Here is a 24,711-nt window from a genome sequence, read left to right on the forward strand (position 1 = left end):
ATATTTTGATTTTACTATCTTGTTGTTTTTGGTATTATATTTTTCCTTAATACACTCTTATTCCCGTCCCGTTGTTTAAATGTTTTAGAAATATAATTTTTAATATTTCTACTTAATATGTAACACTAGAAGTACTTCGACCTGTTTCCATACTATTTTTAATCTTAAATGACATCATTCATTGTAATGCTTAGGTTTTGAAAATGAAACAAGCTTTGCAGAGGTACAGCCACATACTAAGTGCAGATGATCACTATACGAGTTGGCAAGAGGTTGTGATCTCATCCTTGAACTGTTACATGTCTAATGCTCAAAAGCTATGCCAGATTCATGATTTTTTTTTTCTTCAAGTTTCTATTGTCTGTGTATATGAGCTTAAATAAAACTTCCTGTAAAGGATCATTTTCTATATTTTCCTTTTTCTCATGGAAACTCAATAACAAATCATTGCATTTCAGGTTGAAGCAGATTGCAAGGAAGATCCAGAGGGGCTGGCACTTAGATTAGCTGGAAAAGGGGCTGTTTCTGCTGCACTTGAAGTGGCAGAAAGTGCTGGATTATCAATTGATTTAAGGAGAGAGTTGCAAGGGCGACAACTTGTGAAGCTTTTAACAGCGGATCCTCTTAATGGTGGAGGACCAGCCGAAGCTTCACGCTTTCTTTCTTCATTACGGGATACAGATGATGCTTTGCCAGTTGCTATGGGTGCAATGCAGCTTTTGCCCAATTTGCGGTCAAAGCAACTTCTTGTAATCAGACATTTATCTAGCATAATTTTTTCCTTGTTAAATGATATAAATTTCTGTAAACTGAACTTTATTGATTTTTGAAATTCCATCATTTTGATGACCATTTCTTTGTGCACTGTTTAAGGTTCACTTCTTCCTGAAGCGAAGAGAAGGGAATCTGTCTGATGCTGAGATTTCCCGGCTTAATTCATGGGCTTTAGGGCTTCGTGTGCTGTCTGTCTTGCCAGTGCCATGGCAGCAAAGGTGCTCTTCCCTGCATGAACATCCTCATCTGATTTTGGAAGTGCTACTGATGAGGAAACAATTGCAATCTGCTGCACTGGTAATGTAATTTAAACTTTAATTAAATACTTTCATTAACATGCATTTTTTCCTTACTAATTTATTTGGAAGTTCCAATAGCAAAGCATTAGGGGATACCCTTGTCTCATATATGGATAGTTTTTGTCTTTCGTTTTTACTTGTTTTCTTCATCCTTTTTGATTGCTTTTCTTTCATTCAATGTAATGTTTTCCTGTATTTTTGTAGATATTAAAGGAATTTCCTTCTTTACGAGACAACCGTGTAGTTACTACATATGCAACTAAGGCTATTGCTGTAAGTATTAGCTCGCCTCCTAGGGAACATCGCATAACTGTCTCAGGTTCCAGACCAAAGCAGAAGGCTAGAGGTGCTCCGCCGAAGTTGTCTTTTTCAAGCAGTTTAAGTAACTTGCAGAAAGAGGCTCGGAGAGCATTTTCATGGGCTCCAAAAAATGCCGTGGAAAAAAATGCTCCAAAAGATGTTTATAGGAAAAGAAAAATTTCTGGACTGTCTCCATCTGATAGGGTTGCTTGGGAAACAATGACCGGAATTCAAGAGGACCGTATTTCATCTTTTTCAGCAGATGGACAAGAACGACTCCCTTCCGTTTCTATTTCCGAGGAATGGATGCTTACCGGTGACCCACTAAAAGATGAAAACATCCGCTCATCTCATAGATATGAAAGTGCCCCTGACATTACACTGTTCAAGGTGTAGTAATGAGTTGATCTTCATATTTAATACTCCCTTTGTCCCAATATATAAGACCTTTTTGCAAAATTTGGTTGTCCCATTTTATAAAACCCTTCTCAAAGTTCAAGATACATTAATTAAACTTTCACAAAAATACCCCTAACTAAATGAAAAATAAAGTAAAAGATCATTATTTCTCTTTCTTACTAATCGAAGGGTAATTTTGGAAATAGAAGGTATATTGTTGACAACTTTAATGCAAAAACCACTTTTCTTAATTCTTGTGTTTTTGTGAAGGAGGTCTTATATATTGGGACGGAGGGAGTATTGTGTTGGAGCTTGATAGCCCATATTTCATAATTTGGAGTTTAGGGATGTTGATTTGGCACTTCATAGACTTTTTCTACATTTCTAATTTTCAAGTTTGTATTTAATTGGAGCCATCATGATTGGGAGCCGCTGGGTGCTGATAATTGAAATCATTGTAATTACTTAGTGTCAGATTTTATATTGGGCCTAACTCATCCCTACAAAACCGGCTTGTAAGGTGAGGGTTGCCCAAGTTATATAAACGCTACACAGGCCATATCTCTTAGCAATGTGGGACTAAATCCACCCCTTCACACCCAACACAATGAAGGTGTTGGAGGCTGCAATGAAGGCAACCCAAATGCCGCAATTAGGCGGATAGGGGCGGACCGCAATGAAGGCGGAATATCCAACACACCCCCTCGCGCTCAGGCCCAATGGGCCTGAAGCGTGGACGATGCGGGAAGCCCAACAATAGATCTAGGATAGGCTCTGATACCATGTGAGATTTTATATTGGGCCTAACTCATCCTTACAAAACCGGTTTTGTGAGGATGAGTTAGGTCCAATATAAAATCTGACACTTAGCGGCTTAAAAGAATATATGTAGTCTGTACTGTTTTTATTAATCTCATTATCTCTACTGAATGCTTGGTTTTGCCCTTTGTAGGCATTGCTTGCTCTGTGTTCGGATGAATCAGTCTCCGCCAGGATTGCCCTTGACTTATGCATTAATCAAATGAAGAATGTCTTGAGTTCTCAGCAGATACCTGAGAATGCATCTATGGAAACAATTGGGCGAGCATATCATGCCACAGAAACATTTGTCCAGGTATAATAGGAATAGATTAAAGTATTGGCTACAGTTTATGTTAGTGGTTAATAATGATAGGTCTTAAGTAATATATTTATTTGTTTTTTTTTTTTTTTTGGGGGGGGGGGATTAATATGTTTATTTGTTTTACTTGCACTGGAAAGACAACAGCATCACAGTCAATTTGCATCGCTGAATTTTTCTTGCAATGAGAAATACAATCATTCTGATGTGTTGCATATGCAGGGTCTAATTTACGCCAAGTCCTTGCTGAGAAAGCTCACAGGTGGTAGTGAGTTTTCAAGTAATTTGGAAAAAAACAGAGATGCTGATGACACGTCATCTGATGCTGGTAGCTCTAGTGTGGGCAGTCAATCCACAGATGAGCTATCTGAAATCTTGTCACATGCAGATGTTTGGTTGGGACGTGCGGAGCTGCTCCAAAGCCTTTTGGGATCTGGGATTGCTGCGTCTCTTGATGATATTGCTGATGGAGAATCATCTGCCCGTCTCCGTGACAGGTTGGTTGAGGAAGAACGGTATAGCATGGCAGTGTATACCTGCAAAAAGTGTAAGGTAGACAGATGACCTGCCACTCGTTGATTTACTAGAACTGCTACATTTCAATTATTTTGTGTTTTAAAAACAATGTTGTATTTTTTTAGATTGATGTGTTCCCAGTGTGGAATGCATGGGGTCATGCATTAATTCGGATGGAGCGTTACGGACATGCCCGTGTGAAGTTTAAGTATGTTAATGTTTATCTTTTGCAACAATACTTCAGCGCAGTCATTTTAAAAGCTTGAAGTTCGAATTACTAGTATATTTTTTAGTGACCGGCAAGCATAAACACGACTTAAGATCTGTCAAATATTGTATATCTATTTCATTTCAGGCAAGCTCTTCAGTTGTACAAGGGTGATCCTGGACCTGTGGTTTTAGAGATTATTAATACAATTGAAAGTGGCCCACCAGTTGATGTTTCAGCCATTCGTACTATGTAAGATGTTATGCACTTATTTTAGTTTTATTGTTATTATCTACTCCCTCCGGTCCTTCTATAAGAGACAACCTGGTCAACAAAAGTTGATGTATTTAGTCCTTATTATGAACCAAATACATTAACTTTTGTTGACCCATTTGTTTCTATAAAAAGGACTGGAGGTAGTATTTGAGTTTTCAATTTTATGTTAGTAGACCATAAGCTGGAGTGATTGTGTTCAAGAGTCAATAACATCTGTAATATTTGTATTGAATAATTACATTATTACTCCTATGTTAGTGTGCATCTGTGTGTGTGCGTCTGTGTCTGTGTAGTTGTCCAGGTTAGATATCTGACCAAAAGGCTATCTAATGTATTATCACATACTTTCATGTACTCTACTAGAAACCTAAACCTAAATATGTTTATGGTTTGACTGCTGGCCAATCAAGCTGGTTACATTTTTTGTATGTATTGCTTGCAATTTTTCCTGGAATAATGAGCTAAAGAAGTAAACCGATGGGGAAAATTAGGGAATGAAAAAACCTTTAGTATTGGTCATTGCACAGAAATAACCTCTAATTATATTTTTCTTCAGGTATGAGCATCTGGCTAAAAGTGCACCCACAATCCTGGATGATTCTCTCTCTGCTGATTCATATCTTAACATCTTATACATGCCATCAACCTTCCCCCGTTCAGAAAGGTCTAGACGATCTCAAGTATCTGCAAATAATTCTACATATTATCGAGATTTTGAAGATGGTCCTCGGAGTAACCTGGATAATGTTAGATACACTGAATGTGTTAATTACTTGCAAGATGTAAGCGTAACTCTCCTTTATCTGCAAATAATTGACTCATGCTTACATTATATGCAGTTTGCTAACTGTTCTTGTTGTCAAATATATATATATATATATATATATATATATATATATATATATATATATATATATATATTACATTTTGCATTTATATAAAGTTTAAGTGTGTTTCTGCTTTATATTATTTCTTAAACAAAGATTATTATACAGTTGCAAGTTTCTTTGTATGTTTTGAAGTATATTTAAAAGGTGCCTTTTTAATTTGCTTCTAAATTCATTTTCCTAATTTTTGTTATAAATTTTACAGTATGGTCGTCAGCATTTGCTCCGTTTTATGTTTAAGCATGGTCACTACCATGATGCTTGCTACTTGTTTTTCCCTCCTGATGCTGTCCCACCACCACCACAACCATCAAACATCAATGGATTGTCTTCTTCATCACCCCAAAGACTAGATTCTTTGGCAACTGACTATGGGACAATCGATGATCTATGTGAATCGTGCATTGGTTATGGTGCTATGCCTATTTTGGAGGAAGTCATTTCAACTAGAATGTCTACAACTACATCCCAGGATGCAGGATTTAATCAATATACTGTTACAGCCCTTGCTCGTATTTGCCTCTACTGTGAAACTCACAAACATTTCAATTATTTATACAGCTTTCAGGTAACTTTTTCCACTTAAGTATGTAATTAATTATGTTATAACAGGTTGTGGGTAATTGTAAAATTTAAATCAGGGCTAAATATTTACAAGGGGATAAACTTTTGTTGGAATACCATCAGAAATGAGTCTCATACTTTGTGGTGCTTTCAAGAAGTTCTTGTTTCCTCCTTATATACACAGCCTCACACCTTAACTCGATATTCTCCAAAAGTCTATTAGAAAATAAAATAATATCTTTATATTATTCTAGAATATCTTTGGCGAGCAATTTTCAATCTTAGTGTATCGTAGATTATTTCGTAGGATTATTCTCCATATCTCTTATATTATTATTATTATTATCTCTACTCATTTTATCTAAAATCCACAACTTCAACATTGTATTGTATCTAGAGCTTGGTTCGACCCTTTGTTACCTGTCTCGTCACATTCCACTGCCGAGTTCCCAAAAAAGTTTGGGAATGTATTAATAGTTTCCCTTTTTCCGGCTGCTGTCACTTCCGGCGACCATTATCACCTCTGCCGGCATTTGTTTCCCCTCTTTCCGACGGCCTTTTTAGCAAACAACATTACCATCATGGTCACATTCTCAACACTGATTAGCCACCAAAAACTCACTACAAGGGGCCTACTAACACACTTACACAATATTAAAAATATACTATTTACAACACTCCCCCACAATGGCAGGGAAACTATGGCACTGGAAAGTAGGTTAGAATAGCCTATATAAACACATTAGTGGTTGTACATTATTCTTCATAACTTGAAATATATTATTCAGTTTTTACAATGCCCAGAACTCATGTTCTTCAATATAATGTTCTATAGTTTTCTCTCATTTGTGGGATTTGGTTTTATAATGTTCACCTGTTCAGGTAATTAAAAAGGACCATGTTGCAGCTGGACTCTGTTGTATTCAGTTGTTTATGAATTCTTCTTCACAAGAGGAAGCCATTAGACATTTGGAACATGCTAAGGTATGCCCATAACTGTTAGAATGGAAAGCTGGGGTTATAATACTTTAGCTTGCATAAGACATCTATATTTATTTTTCCTTAAAAATTTGTTACTGTTTTTTTTCTTTTCAAGTTGCTATAGTTTTGGATTATTAAATATTATGTTTTTTCTGCTATTCTTTTAAGCACATTGTTGCTCTAAAGTATAGAGTTTAAAGGAGCATAAGTAGCGCGAGATAAGTTCAAATAAGCTCTTCTAAACGTCCCTTAGCTGATATGTATTGAAGTAATTAATATTTACAAAGGTATAGCTATGAGATTCGCTTTATCATGTTGGTTTATTGAAGACTAATTCCTGGGTGAGAATCCTGTTAGCTGATCCAACTGTTTTTTTAATAACAATAGAGCTAACATGAATGTGGGATGAATTTGGAGTTGAATTGATATACCGTTAAGCTGTATATAGAGTAAGAAAATAGTTTTGAAATTCCCGAAATTAAGGGATTTGATTATGAAGTTATTTTTTAAGACATTGTATAATGCTATGTACTATAAATTCAAATTCAATGAGAATAATTCAGATTTCTTCTCATACTGTATGTCATCCATACCAATATCGATTCACTAAGCATCTGAAAGAGATTTGTACTTTGGGAGACTAGATGCCATGGTTTACTTTCTGTAACAACCTTCTTGATTTTCTTCAAAATTAAAAGAAGCCTACAACTGCCATCTTTGGATCTTGTACATGTACATCTAAAAAAAAAACTAAATTACACATTTTAATTCTCTAACTCTATATCAATTTCTATAAGCTTGTTTCCCTTGCTCTATTTTTTGTTAGTAATTCTGTGTGTTTATGCTTGTTTTTATAGATGCATTTTGATGAAGGGCTATCTGCAAGGCACAAAGGTGGAGAATCTACCAAACTTGTCACAAAAGGTCTTAGGGGAAAAAGTGCATCTGAAAAGCTTAGTGAAGAAGGTCTTGTCAAATTTTCTACTCGGGTATCAATTCAGGTAATTGGATATACTCAAACCCAACACTGAAATGACAGTGCTTTCGAATTTTAAAGTAACGGAATATTTACCTTTGCTATATGGACAGTAACACATCTTTGAAAAAACATGCAAATATTCGTGACTTCTAAGTTGTAGACATGTTTGTGTCGGAAAGTTTTGACTTCACATGCCATCATCTCTTATTTTAGAAATTCCAGGAAATATTCCTGGCTTCTTTGTTGTAGTCAATTTTTTGAAAACCACTTATTTTAAATGTTCTGCTGTTCGATATATTCTCATGAGTTTTGTTAATCATATCCTGTGTTTACTCCTCACCTCACAATTGCTGACGGTTTATTGTATTTGTAGGTTGAAATTATTAAAGCTTTTAATGACTCAGAAGGACCACAATGGAAACATTCGCTTTTCGGGAATCCCAATGATCCGGACACATTTAGGTTTGTATAATTGTTAAAGCCTAATTACTTAGTAACTTTGACCATCCATTTCTCTTCTTGGAGTCGGTTTGGTATTTCTTCAATATTGTGGATGCATTTTCTACAATTTTTTGAATAATCTTCATGAATTCGTCAACCCAATTTACACACTCCCAATTCAGAGCTGCAAGGATTGAGGTCATAGTGGCTTTTCTAATCTATCGTGAAACAGTTCTCTCTAGTATAAGCTGTTTGGGGAAAGCATTTACACACAACTTAGAAATCATGTCAACTTAAGTTTTTTTTATGGTGTATGTTATTAGTTTCACATTAGATAAGGCCTCCTGAAAATGTGTTTATAAGTGGGGGCAATCCTCACCTTATAAGCCGGTTTTGTAATGGTTGAATTAGGCCCAACCCAAATTCTAAGATGGTATCAGAGCCTATCCAAGATTTGTTGATCCATTTGTTGTCAGGTCACTGCTATCAGGCCAATCAAGTCACACTCCAGATGTCAAGTCCTGGGTGTGAGAGGGGTTGTTAAGACTTAAGAGTCCCACATTAGACAAGACAAGGCCTGAAAATGTATTTATAAGTGGGGGTAGTCCTCCTCACCTTATAAGCCAGTTTTGTAAGAGTTTAGTTTAGCCCAACTCAAATTAAAAGAACGTAATTCAATCTACAATTTTTAAGATTTGATAATTTGGTGCTGATTGTTCTTATAGTCCTCTTAATGACTGCTAAAGCTTCATCCAGATTTCTCCATCGTCCCTATTGCATGCATTAGAAAAATATTCTGATTTTTTATGTACTAATAGTTATTACTAATGCTCCTTATGTTATAAATATTTTAGACGGAGGTGTGAAATTGCAGAGTTTCTTGTTGAGAAATTTTTTGATTTGGCATTCCAAGTGATCTATGAATTCAATCTTCCTGGTAACATTGATAATTTATTCTCTACAATCTTGTTTTGCTGTCTTGCTTTAACTGCACAAAGTGTTATCAGCATACTTAGCTAGATCATTTAATTGTATTAAGCAGCTGTTGATATATATGCTGCTGTTGCTGCATCTTTTGCTGATAAAAAAAAAAGCACCGAATTGACAACAATCTTTAAACACATCAAGGGCACAATAGACGACGATGACTGGGATCAGGTAATCTATTTACATTTACTTTTCTCTACAACTTGAAGTGGAGGTTTTGTGTCTACCTAATCATTTAATATGACTTATAAATAACTAGAACTCCTTTAGAATGTTTTGGTTGGTATAAGCTTTAATGAATATCTGAGAAGACACATGGTTGCAAACTGCAATCCATGTACATGGGAAGTACCTTAACTGCCAATAACTTAATGCTGAAGTCAGTCAAAATGAATTGAGGAAGCAATTTGAAGTTTAGAAGGGTCTTTTTGGTTTGAGCAAAATTTTCTCCTTTCATTCTTAATTTGAACTTTTAATTGCAAAATCACCCTTCTTTTCACACCTGTTGCTGTCCTCAAATATTTCTATCGGGAACAGTGAAAACAATTTTAGTGGTTTTTATAGTTTCTTCTACAAATATAAATTATTTGAATACAGGAGGTTAGTTTTGCAATTATAAGTTATGTTGAATGAGAAAAAGATAAAGAGCACAAGAGGCATATGGTGAAAACCGTGTGTCTAAGAGCATCACGGACATTCTATTATATAGTCGATTCCACAATTAAGAGCATTGATTACAAAAGGAATATGTGCTATGGAATATGCTATGCTAAGAATAATCTAGGATATTCTAGAGTATATTTACAATAATTATTAAATATCAACAAGTTTAAATATGAAATGAAAGTACAAAATGTTTCTAAAACCAAACAAATCCTAAGATGTTCCATTCTAACAAGTTTTAATGATTCTCTATCCTGCTACAGGATAAAAAATCATGTCTATTTTGAACAAGTGAGCATATTTTAAGAAATTCTTACCAGCTTCAACGATTTTATTGGTGTAGGTATTGGGTGCTGCGATAAATGTATATGCCAATAAGCATAAAGAACGCACAGACCGTCTGATAGACATGCTAACCAGCAGCCACAGGTGATTTTTTTTTTTAAAAAAAAAAAAAAAAACTTGTCTTCATGCATTTTCAAATATGTTGTTATTTGGGAGTTTTACATAGAACTGTTATATATTTTTATAAATCATTAGAACATAGGCATTAGGTAATTCGTGTAGCTGACTTCACTAATTATAGTTAATTTTCATATATCCTTTCCGCTCCTTTATTATTTTATTTGGTTTTCATAAACAATTTAGCTGTTGCGAATTTGCTCCTAAACTTGAGGGATTCCAATCCTTGTACTCTCTTCCTTGTATATTTAGTTATAAACATTCATTCCAAAATAATAATACAATAATTCTATTGTCAAAAAATAATACAATAATTCTGATTATTTGGTGACGTTATCAATCATTATTCATTCACTAATTTTTTTGTTGTTGAATATCTATTGTTATTTTTTGTTATTGTTCGAAAGAGAATTATACAATCTGCATGCAGCTCAAATGCTTCAATACATCATGTTGTGCACCTTCCCCGTAGCTTTATTTCAGTAGTAATACAGTAACCATGATGACATTTTCATATTTTTGAATTGGGCATGCAGGAAAGTTCTTGCTTGTGTAGTTTGTGGTCGTTTAAAAAGTGCATTTCAAATTGCTTCGCGGAGTGGAAGTGTGGCTGATGTTCAATATGTTGCTCATCAGGTGAAGTTTTGATCAATTTTAGCATTCTCTTTTGGATTTTATAAGCTTTTTAAGCGGAATTAACTAACCAACATTAAAAAAAGAGGATTGTATTTTACTGTTACTGAAATAACAATTCAAGGTCTTTCTTCTAGTTATTTACGGCTATACTTTCAAATTGGTAGTGACCATAGGAAAAATTCCTATGTCTCATCCCTTCTCTAGGTATTTGGACTTAATTACAAAAAGAAAGTTGTAGATGACATAACTAAAAGACATGACATATCCTTTAGTTCCCACAGTGTATTATCAGTTTCTTAGTTTTGGTGGGTCCTACTTGCCCTTGAGTTATCAATGTTACCGACACCTAGCATATTAGGGTTTTACTGTTGCTTGTTGCTACTATTTTCATGGCTTCAAAACGTTTATTGTTAATGAAGTGTTCCACTTTTCTTACCTTTATATCGATGTTGTTGCAGGCACTGCATGCAAATGCACTTCCCGTGCTTGATATGTGTAAGCAATGGTTGGCACAGTGCAATGTGTAATCTATTGTTGTCAGAATCTGTGAGCTATCCAATGTGGATTTTTTGGTTTATTGATGCGCCAGATGTCGATAAAGCAGGAGCTAGATCATGGCCATTAATCAAGAAAAGTGGATAAAACCAAAGCAATGAGAATAAGTATTAATCTAGAGACCTTTTGTTTCATTGATTTCAAAGCTTCTAGATTTGTTGAAGCGGGTTTCTGTGATCTGTGGTATATAATCATCCAAGTTGGTCCAACATATATGTTTGGTACTGCTACGTAGCTAGGTTTGGAGGATCGTAAAGATAAATCATACCCAGCTTAAGCAAAAATTGATGTTTTTCTGTTCCTGGATCTTATTCAAGTACTGAATTTAGGAACACCTGGATGCCAACAACGACGATGCCCGAAGGTTTTTCAGCCAGCTCAATTTATTTCTCTATGATATATTGCATTGGAAAGGAGAATGTATATTGTAAAGCATAATTTTATTTTATTTTTGACAAAACATAGTATGGATGTTTTATAGTGTAGAATATTTGTACATGGAATTTTGAGTGTGTCAATGTATCATCAAGAATAAGTTGTTGTAAAGATGTCGTTAAATTGAATTTATTTTGTGAATAGTTTGATTGAGTTTTATTTTTGTTTTTAGAACATATATAAATACACTTGCCATGTAATGTTTTCTCTTTCTAATACTTGTATCAAGAATTATCTATAAAAAAACAAAAAGAATATCCTCTGGTGCCGAATACACCCGATCTAATTCTGTTAGACTTTCTTTGATGTTTGGATACACAGTTGGAAACATATTATATTTTCTTTACGCAAGTGAACATATAATTTGGAAGAGCTGGATGACATTATATTGTGAATTATATTCAAATTTAATTGAAGTTTAAATTTGTTTAAGTAAATTAGAGAAAATGTTGGGAAGCTTTTATTCACATTACATCTCTAACTTTTTTTTAGACGAATTGATAAATACCACTTAAAATGTATACAGGCAGTGATAAAAAAAAAAAAAATTATACATACAATTGTGATGTTTCAGGCCAAACTTAGATAAAAATGTTCAATTTAATCATATTGTTATTTTTAGTTATGTTAGATGTGTTTTGCTTTAGAATGAATATTCTCAGGTGAAAATCTTTCCTGTTTACTTTAGCGGGAAAATTTACACAAATAACGATTAAAATTTCAATAGACCCCCTCTAATTACTAGAGAGAATCAAGTATTTATGGCCCTTATGACTTTTAGATATTTTACACTCCATATTTCACAAGTTTTAAAGTAAAAATATCTTATTAGGAGCTTGGATGTTTTATAAGTAATAACATAACATTATCAGGAAAATAACTAAATTAATATTTTAACATAAATCATATATACAATAGAAGAAGAAAAAATAATATCTAATTTATACAATTTAAAAATAAATTGTGTATACCACGCTCCTTGTGAACATAATTCAATCGGTAGAGACTTTGCAATATGGGTGAGAATAGAAGTCAAATTATGATTAAATAAATGTAGAATTTATTTTTGCACTAATATTATACGGTATATCAATTAAACTACTAAATTAATGTTTTAAAATTTAATAAGTCATCAAAATAGTATTTTATTTTATCATTATTTTTTATCTTCCCTTTTATCATTATTTTAATTCACCCCTAATATATAAAATGATTTTTTTTTTTGAATGGCAAATATATAATATATAAATATAGAGGTACCAGAAGTACACTTCACCGAAATATAACAATCTCTATTCTCTTAGGTAAAACAATGAATATGTTAACATTTTGAGAGGGCGTCAAATATTGACTTGGTCTAAATGTGGGCTTTGCTATTTTTTGGTAAATTTTAATAAAATATTAAATTTTATAACAATTTTTTATTAAGAATTATAAGAGTCCACCTTTGTACCATTTTTGAAGGTCTATAAATGGCAATAGTTGATATAAGGTTCATCTGTTAGGGATTCATTTAGGGACAAATTATTGACTTTTTCAAAAAGATAAATATGGACATATCGTTTCAATTCTAGAAAATAAAATAAATAGTAGTAGTAGTTTTTTTTTTTTTGACAAAAAAATAAATAGTATTGTATTAGTTAAATACATTTGTAATTCGAAAGAGAAAAAAAATATTTGTAATTTACTTTTCTATAAACTTCTAAATTATTGAATATCAAAAACAAACAAAAAAATATTAATCTGTAACAAAACGCACCAATATCTAAAAATACACCACTCCGTAATTTGAGTGTCACTAATAAGTGTCTTTAAAGACACATTAAAAAAACATAAATAGAAGTAAGAAAAATATTGTAAAGAACAAATTTTGTGCCATTAAGAAATTAATATGATTTTTAAAATATCATTTTTATTTTTTATTCTTTGACATGTGTCATCACTCATCAATATATGAAGGTATTATGCATTCAGAATTGGTGCAGATAAACACAAAAAAATTATTGCGTTTTCGTCTCAAATGGTTCTCCATTAATTACACAAAGCCACTACATCAAATTCTTAATAAAATATGCTGACAAACCCCTGGATCACCCACGTCTATATCATCCAAAATATATTAAGTTATCCCTATGCATAATTATGCTATTAGAGTAGTATATGTGACGAAAGCTCCTTGCCACCCTTCTCATATTTTTATTAGGTTCATGGAGATTCACGAACACAAAGTTGACTTTTTAATATTTGAATAACTTAAATTTTCAGGGAAATTCACGCAAGAAGTTGAATTATTGATACTTAATTGAATAAGTAAACAGATAATTATTGGTAATTAAATAAGTAGACATAGCATTGCCGAATGCTATGTGTGTTAAAATTCCACTTGTGTATATAACAACGTTGATAACAAGAAGTGTTAACTCTCTCTCTCTCTCTCTCTCTCTCTCTCAGGAAAACAATTTGTTGGCTCTAAAAATGTCGTTACCATCTCTAGTTAGAAGACGTTCAAGTGGAGAAATAAGGAACTTGGCCTCAATTTCTAGCAGTCTCTTGCCAGCATTTGGCACTAGCCCTGATGAAGGTTACTTCAACCTAAAAAAATATACAATTGCTCCCTATGATCGAAGATATCGGTACATATACATATTTAATTTAATTTACCTTAACACAATTTTGAATTAATTTATATCATTAATGTGTTGTCACTACAACATTTTTGCTGTTAGACAACAATTCAAAAATGTAGCCTAAACCATGAAAATTGTTGTCTAAAGGTATAGGGAACAGTTTTTGACTGTTTTATAAGCGAGCGTTACCTAATATCTATGGTTACAGTTTTTTTCGCTTTTTGGGCACACTCTTTAAAACTGTCGCCTAAGCTATCGGGTAAAGGGAACAGTTTCGATGCAAACTTTAGGCAACAGTTTTTACGTGTTGCCATATTTATTTACAGTTTGTAACTGTCGCCTACAGATTCAGCAAAGGGTACGGTTTTCTAGTGACCCCATTAGATATAGGCAACAGTTTCTAATAAAGACAATAATTTTAAAAATATTTTGACAAAATTTAATATTCAAATTATATATTTGAAATAAAAGTGAGGCAAATATATGATCCTTTATTCAAATGTTTGTAGTTTTACATAAATGCATAGTGGATTACCTCCATTCTATGGATACTACAAAGTACCTCCTACTATAAAAACCTAAAGTAATGGTTACTGCTCCCATGATAGACAATATTTACTCAATAATAAATACAACTAAAATTGGACATAATCCCTTTCTTTCAGTGATCATTATCAATTCCAACCTTTCTTTGATCATAATCCCTTTTCACCCTAGATAATGTTTGTACTCCCCCCGACATGGTTGGCCTTGTACAGCTTCTCCATAGTCCATAATGTTGTTGTCTCTGCATTGCAACCTCATCAATAACCACAATGAACTCTCATAACCGCTTCCGCTAAATTGTTTTCATCAAACCTGACAAACAAGTATATAAAATTATATCACAAAGTGGAAAATACTATTATTGCATAATGTAATTGAATCTAAACCATCAAGTTAATACAACATTCACATAAATGAGAAGGAAAACATCAAGCTTGATAGCACTGAAGATACAATAATTCAGTTAAGAGGAAATAGAAGAAACAAATATAAGTAGAAATAGAAGTACCAAAATCCAATTCAATGTTATGTGCATAGACAAGAAACAAAACAACACTAATTGACTTTGGTCTACAATATATCGTCAAGAGGCTTCTATGTTTTAAATAGATTGTTTATAACCTAATTGCAAAACACACGACACCTTCCTCTATGAAAAACAACAGTAAAAACAATAGTGTCAAGTGTAAGATTCAAATAAGCTACTCCACTACACTTAAAAAGAACACTATTTTGTGGATAACTAATATATGCAATGAAAGTGGCCCTTCTTAGTCCCCATTGGGATAAATAATCAAAAGTAATAAAAGGCTTTAGATTCTTGAAAAACATATAACAGTGTTAAAACTTCAAATAAAAAAATAAACATGAAATGCATACCGAACACTTGAAGGGTAGGCACAACCACTTATGAAGGCTTCAAAAGAACATGAAGAACTTGTTGTTGAAAAAAATGCATACCTAACACTTGAAGGGCAGGCACAACCACTTATGTCTGTTCATAAAAAACAAAATGAAATTAAGAAAGAACCAACAAGGAGTTAGCTACTATTATTTTCAAAGGAAAACAAGAAAAACAAAGAGAATTAGGATTTACTTTGGTCATATGGAGTAACAACAGTTGTTCCTGTTAAGATTCAAAAGCTTCACAATTAAAATTAACTTTGGCACCTGAACCACACCAAGTCCTAATCCTAAAATAACAAAAATAGCTTTGGTACCTGAACCACGCCAAAACCTAAAACTGAACTGAAGTGTGGCATCTTGCTCCAATTTTGATTCCTTTTTGTAGGTTTTGTTGCAACCCAATTCATTCTTCTGCAGAACATCTACTTTGGTCAAAACAACACCATTGCTCTTCAACCCGCTGCAAATAATCTGTTTGAATCCAATCAGGTGAACTAAAAGCTAGAGAACAATCAATAAACTTAACTATCTACCGACTAGAACTATAAAATGAGATTAGGTGGACAGATTTCAGTATAACTCACAAACCCTAGGTGCTATTCTTATTAAAAAAAGGGGAAATCGCGATTCAAGAAAAGGGGGAATTCACCTCTTATCTAAGAAGAAGAAGAGCCCACGATGAGAAGAAGAACGAAAAATAGGAGAAACACGGCGCCGGTGGTTAGCAAAGAGCACTTGAACAGGGAACAACGCTGCCACCTGTGGAGAACGAAGAGATAGAGAGATCTGAAATCCGCCGTGCGGGGAGGACGAAGAGTGAATCAAAGAATAAACGAGCCAGCAGAAAGGAGAAGAACCCCATTTCGTTATCTCTCGCTGTTGTCCTAGTTGCGGGAGAAAACGCAGAAGAAGACCTTGTGAAAACAATTGGAATTGGAATGACAAAGGGTTTTCTACTTTACTTTTTGACGATAAAGGGTCTTTTTTATTGTTTATTTTATCTCAGTTTACCCTTTTTTATATTTCAATCTGATTACTTAGTTTCTATTTTTTTTTTGTTGCAATACTTAGTTTCTATTTTATATCTATAAAAATAAAAAATATAGATCAGTAATAAAAAATATATAAATATCTTTTTTGATATTATCATTTTTCTCTCGGGAGAGAAACCAATTTAATTGACACAGTTGACTGTTGTGCACTATTCACATATGATGTTTTGACCTTATTTTTTTACTGATAAACAAAAATAAATATTAGCATATAAGATGTTGTTTGATTCGTCTCGATGAGTATTTTCAAAATATCAAATTTTTATAATTTTTACTATTATACAATTAAAAATATTAATCGTCAAATTTATGCATTGACATGCGTGAAACAGTCAACTGTGTCAATCAAATTGGGACAAGGGAGTAATAAAAATTCCTTCAAAAAAAAAAAAAATTAATAAAATTATACTGCCACATTTTTTTTTGTCAAGTTATGCAGCTAGATTTTATAAAATAAAAAATTCTACTGCTAGAAAATTCCTTATCGTTGAACTTTATAAGCAACCATTCCTAAATTGTAGCCTTTTGTTACAAATAATGTGACATTTGAAAAATGTTCCCAGAGATAGTTAAGGGAACGATTATGAACTATTCCCAAAATACTTTGTAGTTACATCTTAAAACCGTCCCCTATTTTAGTTCAGGGAACAGTTTTATAGTGATACGAAAACATAATTGGCAACAGGCACAAACCGTTGCCTATGCTACTTTTAGGTTACAATTTACACATGTTGTATAAAAAAGTGTTGCTAGAGACAGTAAATGTTGTAGTGTGTGGAATGACAAAATTGTGTGTAGATTGTGGCAAACGTTCCTAGTGGCATTGGTGATGTACTCAGCATGGGCATCTTCATTCGAGTTAGCTTTCAGAGAGATGTCAATTGGGTCTCTGTTGGTGGCTGATCTCTTTGTGGATGCATTCTTTGCATTTGATATAATCCTAACTTTCTTTGTGGCTTACTTAGATACATCAACTTATTTCCTTGTTGATGACCATAAGAAGATTGCTATCAGGTGCGTGCGTGCGTATATGCCATACTTTCCACATCCAAATAAATAAATTGCTAATCCACTGTAATTAGGGTTTTTGAGCCTAAATAGGTGTCTCAAAGTATTCCCATAATTTAGGCACTTTTGACTTGCTATGAGACTAATCATTGGTTCAGCATGGAACATCATCCATTTTATAGTTGTTTGTTTGGTAGATTAATATTCGTTGTTAGTTTGTCTGTCTTCATTTTGGAGCAAATTGAATATGAAACCTGCTGCTAGTGTTAAAACACTTTTGGGGTGTAACCTATTTTATTTTGACACCTAAGAGTTAATTGACTCTCTTTGTCTTGATTTTGGTCTCCTACATGTATTTTGATCTAATATTTTCTCATGATTAATCATCGCATTTTTACAATATATAGGTACGTCAAACATTTACACTTTCCCATGGATCTAGCCTCCACTCTTCCATTTCAGCAGATATACCGACTTCTATCAGGCAAATCACACGATAGAGGGGAAGTCTTTGGTTTTCTAAACATGCTTAGACTCTGGCGATTGAGGCGTGTTAGTGAGCTCTTCTCAAGGTATGTATATTTACAAAAGTTAACTCATAAAGAACTAATGCAAAACAAACGAAAATTAAAAAATTCTGCATCTTAATTTTCAAAATTTTAAAAACTTTATATATATATTTACAAAAGTTGACTGCATCTTATAAATATGAAATGGCTGCATCTTATAAATGAAATGGCTGCATCTTAATTTTCAAAACTATTTATAAAATATTTGAAAATGAAGCAAAAAGAAATAAATGAAAATGAAAATACTATAAATGAAGCAAAAGAAATAAATGAAAATGAAATGACTGAAGCAAAAGAAATAAATGAAAAAATAAATGGCTGCATCTTAATTTTCAAAATTTTCTACATGTTCTTATATTTGTAATTGTAACTAAAGCTGCAAGCTGTTTTACAGGCTAGAGAAAGACATAAGGGTTAGCTACTCGTTAACAAGAGTCTGTAAACTATTATGCGTAAGTAACTCACTAAGGTTTCTCTTTGAGTATAGATTCAAATAAGATATAACCATCAAATTGTCTAATTTAGATTCTTAATTTTGTTCTTCATTTTTGTTGGTTTACCATAGGTTACGCTATTTGCAGTGCATTTCACAGGCTGCGTGTATTTTTGGTTGGCTTTCCATCACAAATCACCCGAAAACACATGGATCGGGAAGCAGATAGAGGATTTTAAGCACAGGGGCGTCGGGTTGGGTTACACTTACTCAATGTACTGGTCTATTGTAACCCTTAGTACTGTTGGTTATGGAGATTTACATGCAGAAAATACAACGGAGAAGGTTTTCAATATTTTTTATATGCTGTTTAACATCGGCCTTGCTGCATATATTATCGGAAACATGACAAATCTGGTGGTTCATAGCTCTGTCCGAACATTTGCCATGGTAAATTTTATGAATATTTACATGGTAGTTTAACCCTTAACTTTGTGTTGCACTTGATAACACCAATATGGTTTTATGTCTTCTTAGTGGAAGTTAAAGGAAGAAAACACATAATAACATTCAGTTTCAAAATAGAGACTAAAGTAGCTAAAAAAAATCAAGGAATAAAATTGCATATAACCTAAACTAGAAGGATTCAAAATAAGTTAAAAATATATGCAATAACATATACTTATGTGCTTCACCACCTTGCTTCACAGAGGGATGCCTTCAACAAAATATTACAATATGCAAGCAAAAATGGACTCCCAGAAGGTTTGAAGGACCAAATGTTGGCACATACACAACTGAAGTTCAAGACAGCGGAGTTACAGCAAGAAGAAGTGCTACAGGACCTACCTAAAGCAATTAGAGTCGGTATTGCTCAGCATCTTTTCCACGATGTGGTTGAAAAATCATATTTATTTAAAGGAGTCTCAGATGATTTTATATCCCAGCTGGTAATGCTTCCTTTTTTTATCTCTTAACAATAGAAAAATAGAATAGTAGGTTCTAAACATCTCAACAGCTTCTAAACATGGCATCATACACTACACAGGTATCAGATATGAAAGCAGAATACTATCCATCAAAGGTTGACATTATCTTACAAAATGAGATGCCAGCAGATTTCTACATTTTGGTATCTGGATCGGTGGTAAAACATTTCTATCTTAATCAAATCCTACTCTAGTACCAACCTTAACTACTTAGCTTCAGACTGAAGAGTATTTCTAATTGCAGGATGTGTTGATATACAAGAATGGGTCTGAACAGGTAAGATGGAATCGTAACAGACAATTGATTTTAGAGTGTAAGTTAAGTAGCATGTCTAGAGTAAAATAAGCAATAACTGCTGACACTTAGTGAGTCAGTGACATAGAAATGATTCAAGAAGAAATAAAGACAACCAAAAATTCACCCCACTTAGACAAAAGGAACTAAAATTAGAGAAATCTTGCATTTATTATAACTTCTGTACAATGGAGATTGGGAAGTATCTTATAGACATGCATAACAATAACAAAACACATTGCATTGCATCAACCGGAGGTAGAAGTCATACGGGAAGGTCGTGTTTACTTTAAAGAGTGAAGAGTTCATTATCATCAAGCAATTCCAAGCAACCTGCTGAAGCAAATACACCAAACTGAGTTAAACTCTTTGAGCTGTGTCCAGAGAACATCTTCATCAAACATGTAAATAGAACAGATGGTCGAGCGGCAGTAAGAGAAACAAGTGTACATAGCAACAACACATTTAGAGGGCTAAAAGTAGAGAAATAAAAACCAATGATTTAAACAAAGTATTTGTGTTTCTTAGCTAATGACAATTCTCTCATTGCTTGACTAAGCTCATAAAAGTTCTTTCAGTTTTTGTTCAAACTAGATCCTGGAAGCATGACAGGAGAAATAGGTGTGATGTTTAATATCCCACAACCTTATACAGTGAGAAGTAGAAGACTCTCCCAGGTTATACGAATCAACCATCATCATTTCAAGCAGATGGTGAAACCATATAGTGAAGATGGGAAGGCAATCATCAGTAACTTTACTCAGGTTTGCAGATTCGTCCATTATACACAAATAGCAAACCAAAGACACAGACAAATACTTTCGTTTGAAAGTTGGCTACTTTATTTACATTCTTCAAATTTGAGAGCAATTGATAACCCAAATCCCCATATTTTTTCCTGAAATTTCTAAAAATGGACATCAAATTTTTAGATCAAATATCATTGTAGGCCACAATAACTGCAGAAATATGTCGAAATTCCCTTATACAAACTTCATGTCAACAAGTCCATGTATTTTTATGTTAACGTTGGTTCTTCTGTTGAACTCAGTTTTTGAAGGGCCTCAGAGGCGGGACGCTGGAAGAAATACCATATGTCACAGATTTCCTGAGTGACCTGCAAGACGAGGTACATCTTTTCCTCTGAATTTCAATCACTAAAATTCTTAACTTTCCTATTGAGGATCACAATTTTATTTTTTTTACTAATCCTCTGATATAAATTCAAAAAAGATGCTCAAAACTCCATGGATATTAAATGTTGCATGTGCATAGCTAATATATATATATATATATATATATATATATATATATATATATATATATATATATATATATATATATATATATATATATATATATATATATATATATATATATATATATATATATATATATATATCAATTAGTGTGTGGGAGAAAGATAGCGGCCACAAGCAGAAAGTTATACCTGAAATTCCAAAGGACCTTGGCTATCCTTCAGTTTTAAACCATGTTTTGAGTTAAAAACAGGAACCCCCCCCCCCCCCCCCCCCCCCACTCCCCCCAATCCCCTCCCTTGCCCCTTTTTCCCAAGTAGGACATTGAGGTCACGTAATGATGCATATGTTAACATCTCAAGGACAAAAATTGGGCTATATTATTTATTGTGGATCAACTCTCCTAATGGTTTGCATACATGGATCGGCAAAACTAAATATACAATAACAACAACAAAATTTGAGACGTTTTACAGTGGATAACATCCCTCCAGAAAATAAAGACTAGCAAACAGATCTATTATAATTTTGGCCACATATGTACATCTGTACCAATCCTGTCATATATGATGAAAATTGTTTGCTTCTTGCAGCAGCAGACACAAAATGAGGGCACAAACAATGAAGATTCAAAGTATCATGAAGAAGATTCAAAGTATCATGAAGAAGATTCATATGAAGAAGGTAACCTTAATCCTATGTCTAGTACAAACAATAAGAGATGATAACAGTATACTAGTGGATACTGGGTAGCATGACATTGTGTAGGAGCATTAAAACAAGAATCAATTGACATTCTAGGTTTTTGTAAAACACAGCACCCCAGAAACATTTACATGCATGATTATGAGAGTGTGCATGAAAGAAAAAGAAACTAATTAAATCTTAGAGTGTCATTCAAAGGCAGACTATGTGCTTATCCATCAACTTACAACAACTTGTATAAATATTTAACACATACAACACTTGTTAAATGGTGCAAGTGTTAATATTTGACACCTAGCCGTTCGATCATATCCGAGTCAATAACTGAAGCAAGATACATTACTCGGGGTGACGTGCGCAAGATCGCTCCTTGGTAAAGAGGCACAACACCAATCCTGGGTCATTGATGAAAGCAGCGTTCCTTGTTTGTGCCAAGGTTAAAAGACATCCTTAACGAAAAAACTGTACCAGCTTGATTGCAAACGAAGTTCAATACTTCAATTGACAAGTTCAAACTCTAAATGACAGAAATATATTGATATGGAAAGGCAGCCTAGGTTGCTTTCTTCAGTTTATTTTCTTAATTGTAGTGTCCCAAAATGATAATGATAAGTCTGTGGAATTCATCAAAAGAATTCATTATGATTTTCTTAGATAAATGCTATTATTTACCTGCTTACCTATATTAACTCATAGCCTCGTGCTAATTACTGCAGGACAAACAGAAGATTTCAGTCCACTATCAAGCCTAGTCCCCATCAGAGTCAAAATCCATGGACATCACCCCAATGAAAAAATTGAAAATAGAACAACACCAAAGCTCATTATTCTACCAGATTCAGTCGAAGATCTTTTCAGCATAGCAGGTATGATATAACTAGTAAACTAGCAACATTCAAAATGCATGCATGCCTAAAAAAAATTCTTCATGGTTTCAAGGTTTAATAATATTGTAAAATAGACAATTATAATCCAAAAATCGGAAGAGAGAAAGAAAAAAAAAAACGCCACTCATCATCTTTGATTTCCTTCCACGCACAATTCTTCATAATAAATACCAATTACTCGTAACATTATGATTTTATTATTACAATAAAAATATGAATATGTTGATTTGTGGTTTGTGTATGCAGAGAAAAAATTTGGAAAAAGAGGAAGCAAAATTCTTATGGCCGAAGGCTCGGAAGTAGAAGATCTAAGCGCCTTAAGAGAGAATGACGAGTTATATATCATCTAATCATCGCATCAAAAAGATAAAGAAAATCTTCTCATCCAAACAAGATAGGATTACAAATGTATAAAAGTAAGAAAACACACACCGAAATTTGAAATATGCAGAATTAAAATTCTTGTAGTATACTGTATTAAAATGAAATAGGTTGTAATAATTACCCTAGAGCTTTTTAATCTCTGTTTAGCATATCGAGAACAGCATAAGCAGCTTTTTGAACATGATCTTTCTCTTCCTCTAATGCGCTTTTCCTCTCCATAGCAGAACCTTTACATTTCTCTATTTCCTCCTCAATCACTGCAGAATTTTGATTAATCTCACTGCAAAATCAGTACAAAAAACAGTTAGATCTGAGATCTCTATAAATAATCACTTAATTTTTACCTTATAAGTATAACATAACATAACAAATCAATAGTAATTTTATGGAAAATGAATAAATAGTGATGATTATGTAACTAACGCGATCATCTTAAGCATGTTCTCCATTATAGTTTGAGCTTCATTTGATATATCTGGACGATTAAGCAATTTAATCAGAATTCAAAGAGGAAATTCAATAATCAATTAAACCTTGATTTTACAATTAGGTTAATCAATAGCAGCGATTTTGAGTTGTTTATACGCACCGTAGATGAGAGAAGAGAGGTGGTTTTCGGTTTCTTCTGCTGGTGGTGCTAACTCTGAACCCGCCATTGATTTCAATCTTTTGCTTCGGAGGGAAAATAACCGTTTTGCGCACTTTTGCCTAATCTTTTCAATTTATATATCAGATTCAAATGCTATTTAATTTGACAGGATCTTATTACTAGTGACTGGGCTTCATTTTCTGAAGGCCCAATGCGATTCATTGGGAAAATTTTACCCTGCACTCCTGCACTTATGTCTTCACCCCCTACAAATCATAAAATTTTCAATTTGAACTATTTTTTAGCGAGGGGGGTAGTTTTGAAATTTCTGAGGGCGAACGATGACTTCCAGGGAGCACGAGAAAAAAGTCTTAGGGTGTGTTTGGTAACACAAATAAGCTAGCTTATAGCTTATTATATGAGCTTATAAGCTTGTTTCAAAAAATTAGAGGTGTTTGGTAACAAGTTTTTTGTACTAGCTTATAGCTTTTTTTCAGATGCTATTTCAAATAGCATTTGAGCTTATAGCTTATAGCTTTTTACACTTTATTCCATTTTTACCCTTTAATTTAATAACTACCCACTCTAAAAAATAAACTACCCACTATCAATTATGTAATTTTATATTTAATAACCACTTTAAAAGCTAATTTTACCAAACACTTTAATTTCAATAAGCTAGCTTTTCAGCTATCAGCTATAAGCTAGTTTTTCAGCTATCAGCTAGCTTATCAGCTAGCTTATAGCTTATTTTTACCAAACCCTTAATTGTTCTTTTGGTATTTGTACTTCTCTTTTGTGTTGTTCAAACATATAATAGTATTATGCTTATAAAAAGAATGTAATACTATTACCACCAAACAAACATGTAATGCTATTAAAAGATATTTTCCGGTAGAAAATACATTATTGGAAATATCTTCTAGTAAAATACTATATCTTTCGGTGAAATTGGTAGGATTCTGAACAATATGAAAGAA

At 33.2% G+C, this 24,711-nt stretch overlaps 3 protein-coding genes and 1 long non-coding RNA gene across 11 annotated transcripts in view; 2 read left to right on the forward strand and 2 right to left on the reverse strand.

Annotated features, from left to right (window-relative positions):
* Positions 1–11,641, forward strand: part of LOC123899109 (protein DDB_G0276689) — a 29,739-nt gene extending 18,098 nt beyond the window's left edge. For all 3 annotated transcript variants that reach the window (XM_045950166.1, XM_045950167.1, XM_045950168.1), the window contains 18 exons: positions 195–272; positions 459–749; positions 874–1,071; positions 1,278–1,763; positions 2,725–2,886; positions 3,115–3,444; positions 3,534–3,616; positions 3,764–3,868; positions 4,449–4,674; positions 4,985–5,347; positions 6,226–6,327; positions 7,182–7,325; positions 7,677–7,765; positions 8,599–8,681; positions 8,787–8,902; positions 9,738–9,823; positions 10,393–10,492; positions 10,951–11,641. In XM_045950166.1, coding sequence (XP_045806122.1) covers positions 195–272; positions 459–749; positions 874–1,071; positions 1,278–1,763; positions 2,725–2,886; positions 3,115–3,444; positions 3,534–3,616; positions 3,764–3,868; positions 4,449–4,674; positions 4,985–5,347; positions 6,226–6,327; positions 7,182–7,325; positions 7,677–7,765; positions 8,599–8,681; positions 8,787–8,902; positions 9,738–9,823; positions 10,393–10,492; positions 10,951–11,019 — 3,111 coding nt within the window. In that variant the 3' untranslated portion in view covers positions 11,020–11,641. The remainder of the gene's footprint in view (positions 1–194; positions 273–458; positions 750–873; positions 1,072–1,277; positions 1,764–2,724; positions 2,887–3,114; positions 3,445–3,533; positions 3,617–3,763; positions 3,869–4,448; positions 4,675–4,984; positions 5,348–6,225; positions 6,328–7,181; positions 7,326–7,676; positions 7,766–8,598; positions 8,682–8,786; positions 8,903–9,737; positions 9,824–10,392; positions 10,493–10,950) is intronic.
* Positions 11,642–13,851: 2,210 nt separating this feature from the next.
* Positions 13,852–23,321, forward strand: LOC123898316 (potassium channel KAT3). Of its 3 annotated transcripts, none has more exons than XM_045949238.1 (13): positions 13,852–14,115; positions 17,412–17,627; positions 18,029–18,193; positions 18,585–18,642; positions 18,756–19,073; positions 19,334–19,573; positions 19,672–19,770; positions 19,857–19,889; positions 20,486–20,671; positions 20,959–21,036; positions 21,763–21,850; positions 22,588–22,737; positions 23,005–23,321. In XM_045949238.1, exons 1-13 carry the CDS (start codon positions 13,958–13,960, stop codon positions 23,106–23,108), a joined length of 1,893 nt encoding a protein of 630 aa, XP_045805194.1. In that variant the 5' UTR covers positions 13,852–13,957; the 3' UTR covers positions 23,109–23,321. The 3 variants fall into 3 exon arrangements, with proteins under 3 accessions (XP_045805194.1, XP_045805192.1, XP_045805195.1); XM_045949236.1 differs by having other exon boundaries at positions 13,853–14,115; positions 21,760–21,850; XM_045949239.1 differs by lacking the exons at positions 21,763–21,850; positions 23,005–23,321 and having other exon boundaries at positions 13,858–14,115.
* LOC123898318 lies at positions 14,581–16,535 on the reverse strand. Of its 3 annotated transcripts, XR_006805300.1 has the most exons (5): positions 16,211–16,535; positions 15,876–16,032; positions 15,752–15,781; positions 15,535–15,649; positions 14,581–14,967 (listed from the first exon to the last, which is right to left on the reverse strand). It is a non-coding gene; the product is annotated as an uncharacterized LOC123898318 (long non-coding RNA). The 3 variants fall into 3 exon arrangements; XR_006805301.1 differs by having other exon boundaries at positions 15,752–16,021; XR_006805299.1 differs by having other exon boundaries at positions 15,876–16,534.
* Positions 20,055–23,908, reverse strand: LOC123898317. Of its 2 annotated transcripts, none has more exons than XM_045949241.1 (4): positions 23,732–23,908; positions 23,566–23,617; positions 23,264–23,422; positions 20,055–20,243 (listed from the first exon to the last, which is right to left on the reverse strand). In XM_045949241.1, exons 1-3 carry the CDS (start codon positions 23,796–23,798, stop codon positions 23,275–23,277), a joined length of 267 nt encoding a protein of 88 aa, XP_045805197.1. In that variant the 5' UTR covers positions 23,799–23,908; the 3' UTR covers positions 20,055–20,243; positions 23,264–23,274. The 2 variants fall into 2 exon arrangements, with proteins under 2 accessions (XP_045805197.1, XP_045805196.1); XM_045949240.1 differs by having other exon boundaries at positions 20,055–20,240; positions 23,732–23,880.
* Positions 23,909–24,711: the final 803 nt, after the last annotated feature.

This window comes from Trifolium pratense, linkage group LG7 (assembly GCF_020283565.1).
Source record: "Trifolium pratense cultivar HEN17-A07 linkage group LG7, ARS_RC_1.1, whole genome shotgun sequence".
Classification (NCBI taxonomy): domain Eukaryota; kingdom Viridiplantae; phylum Streptophyta; class Magnoliopsida; order Fabales; family Fabaceae; genus Trifolium; species Trifolium pratense.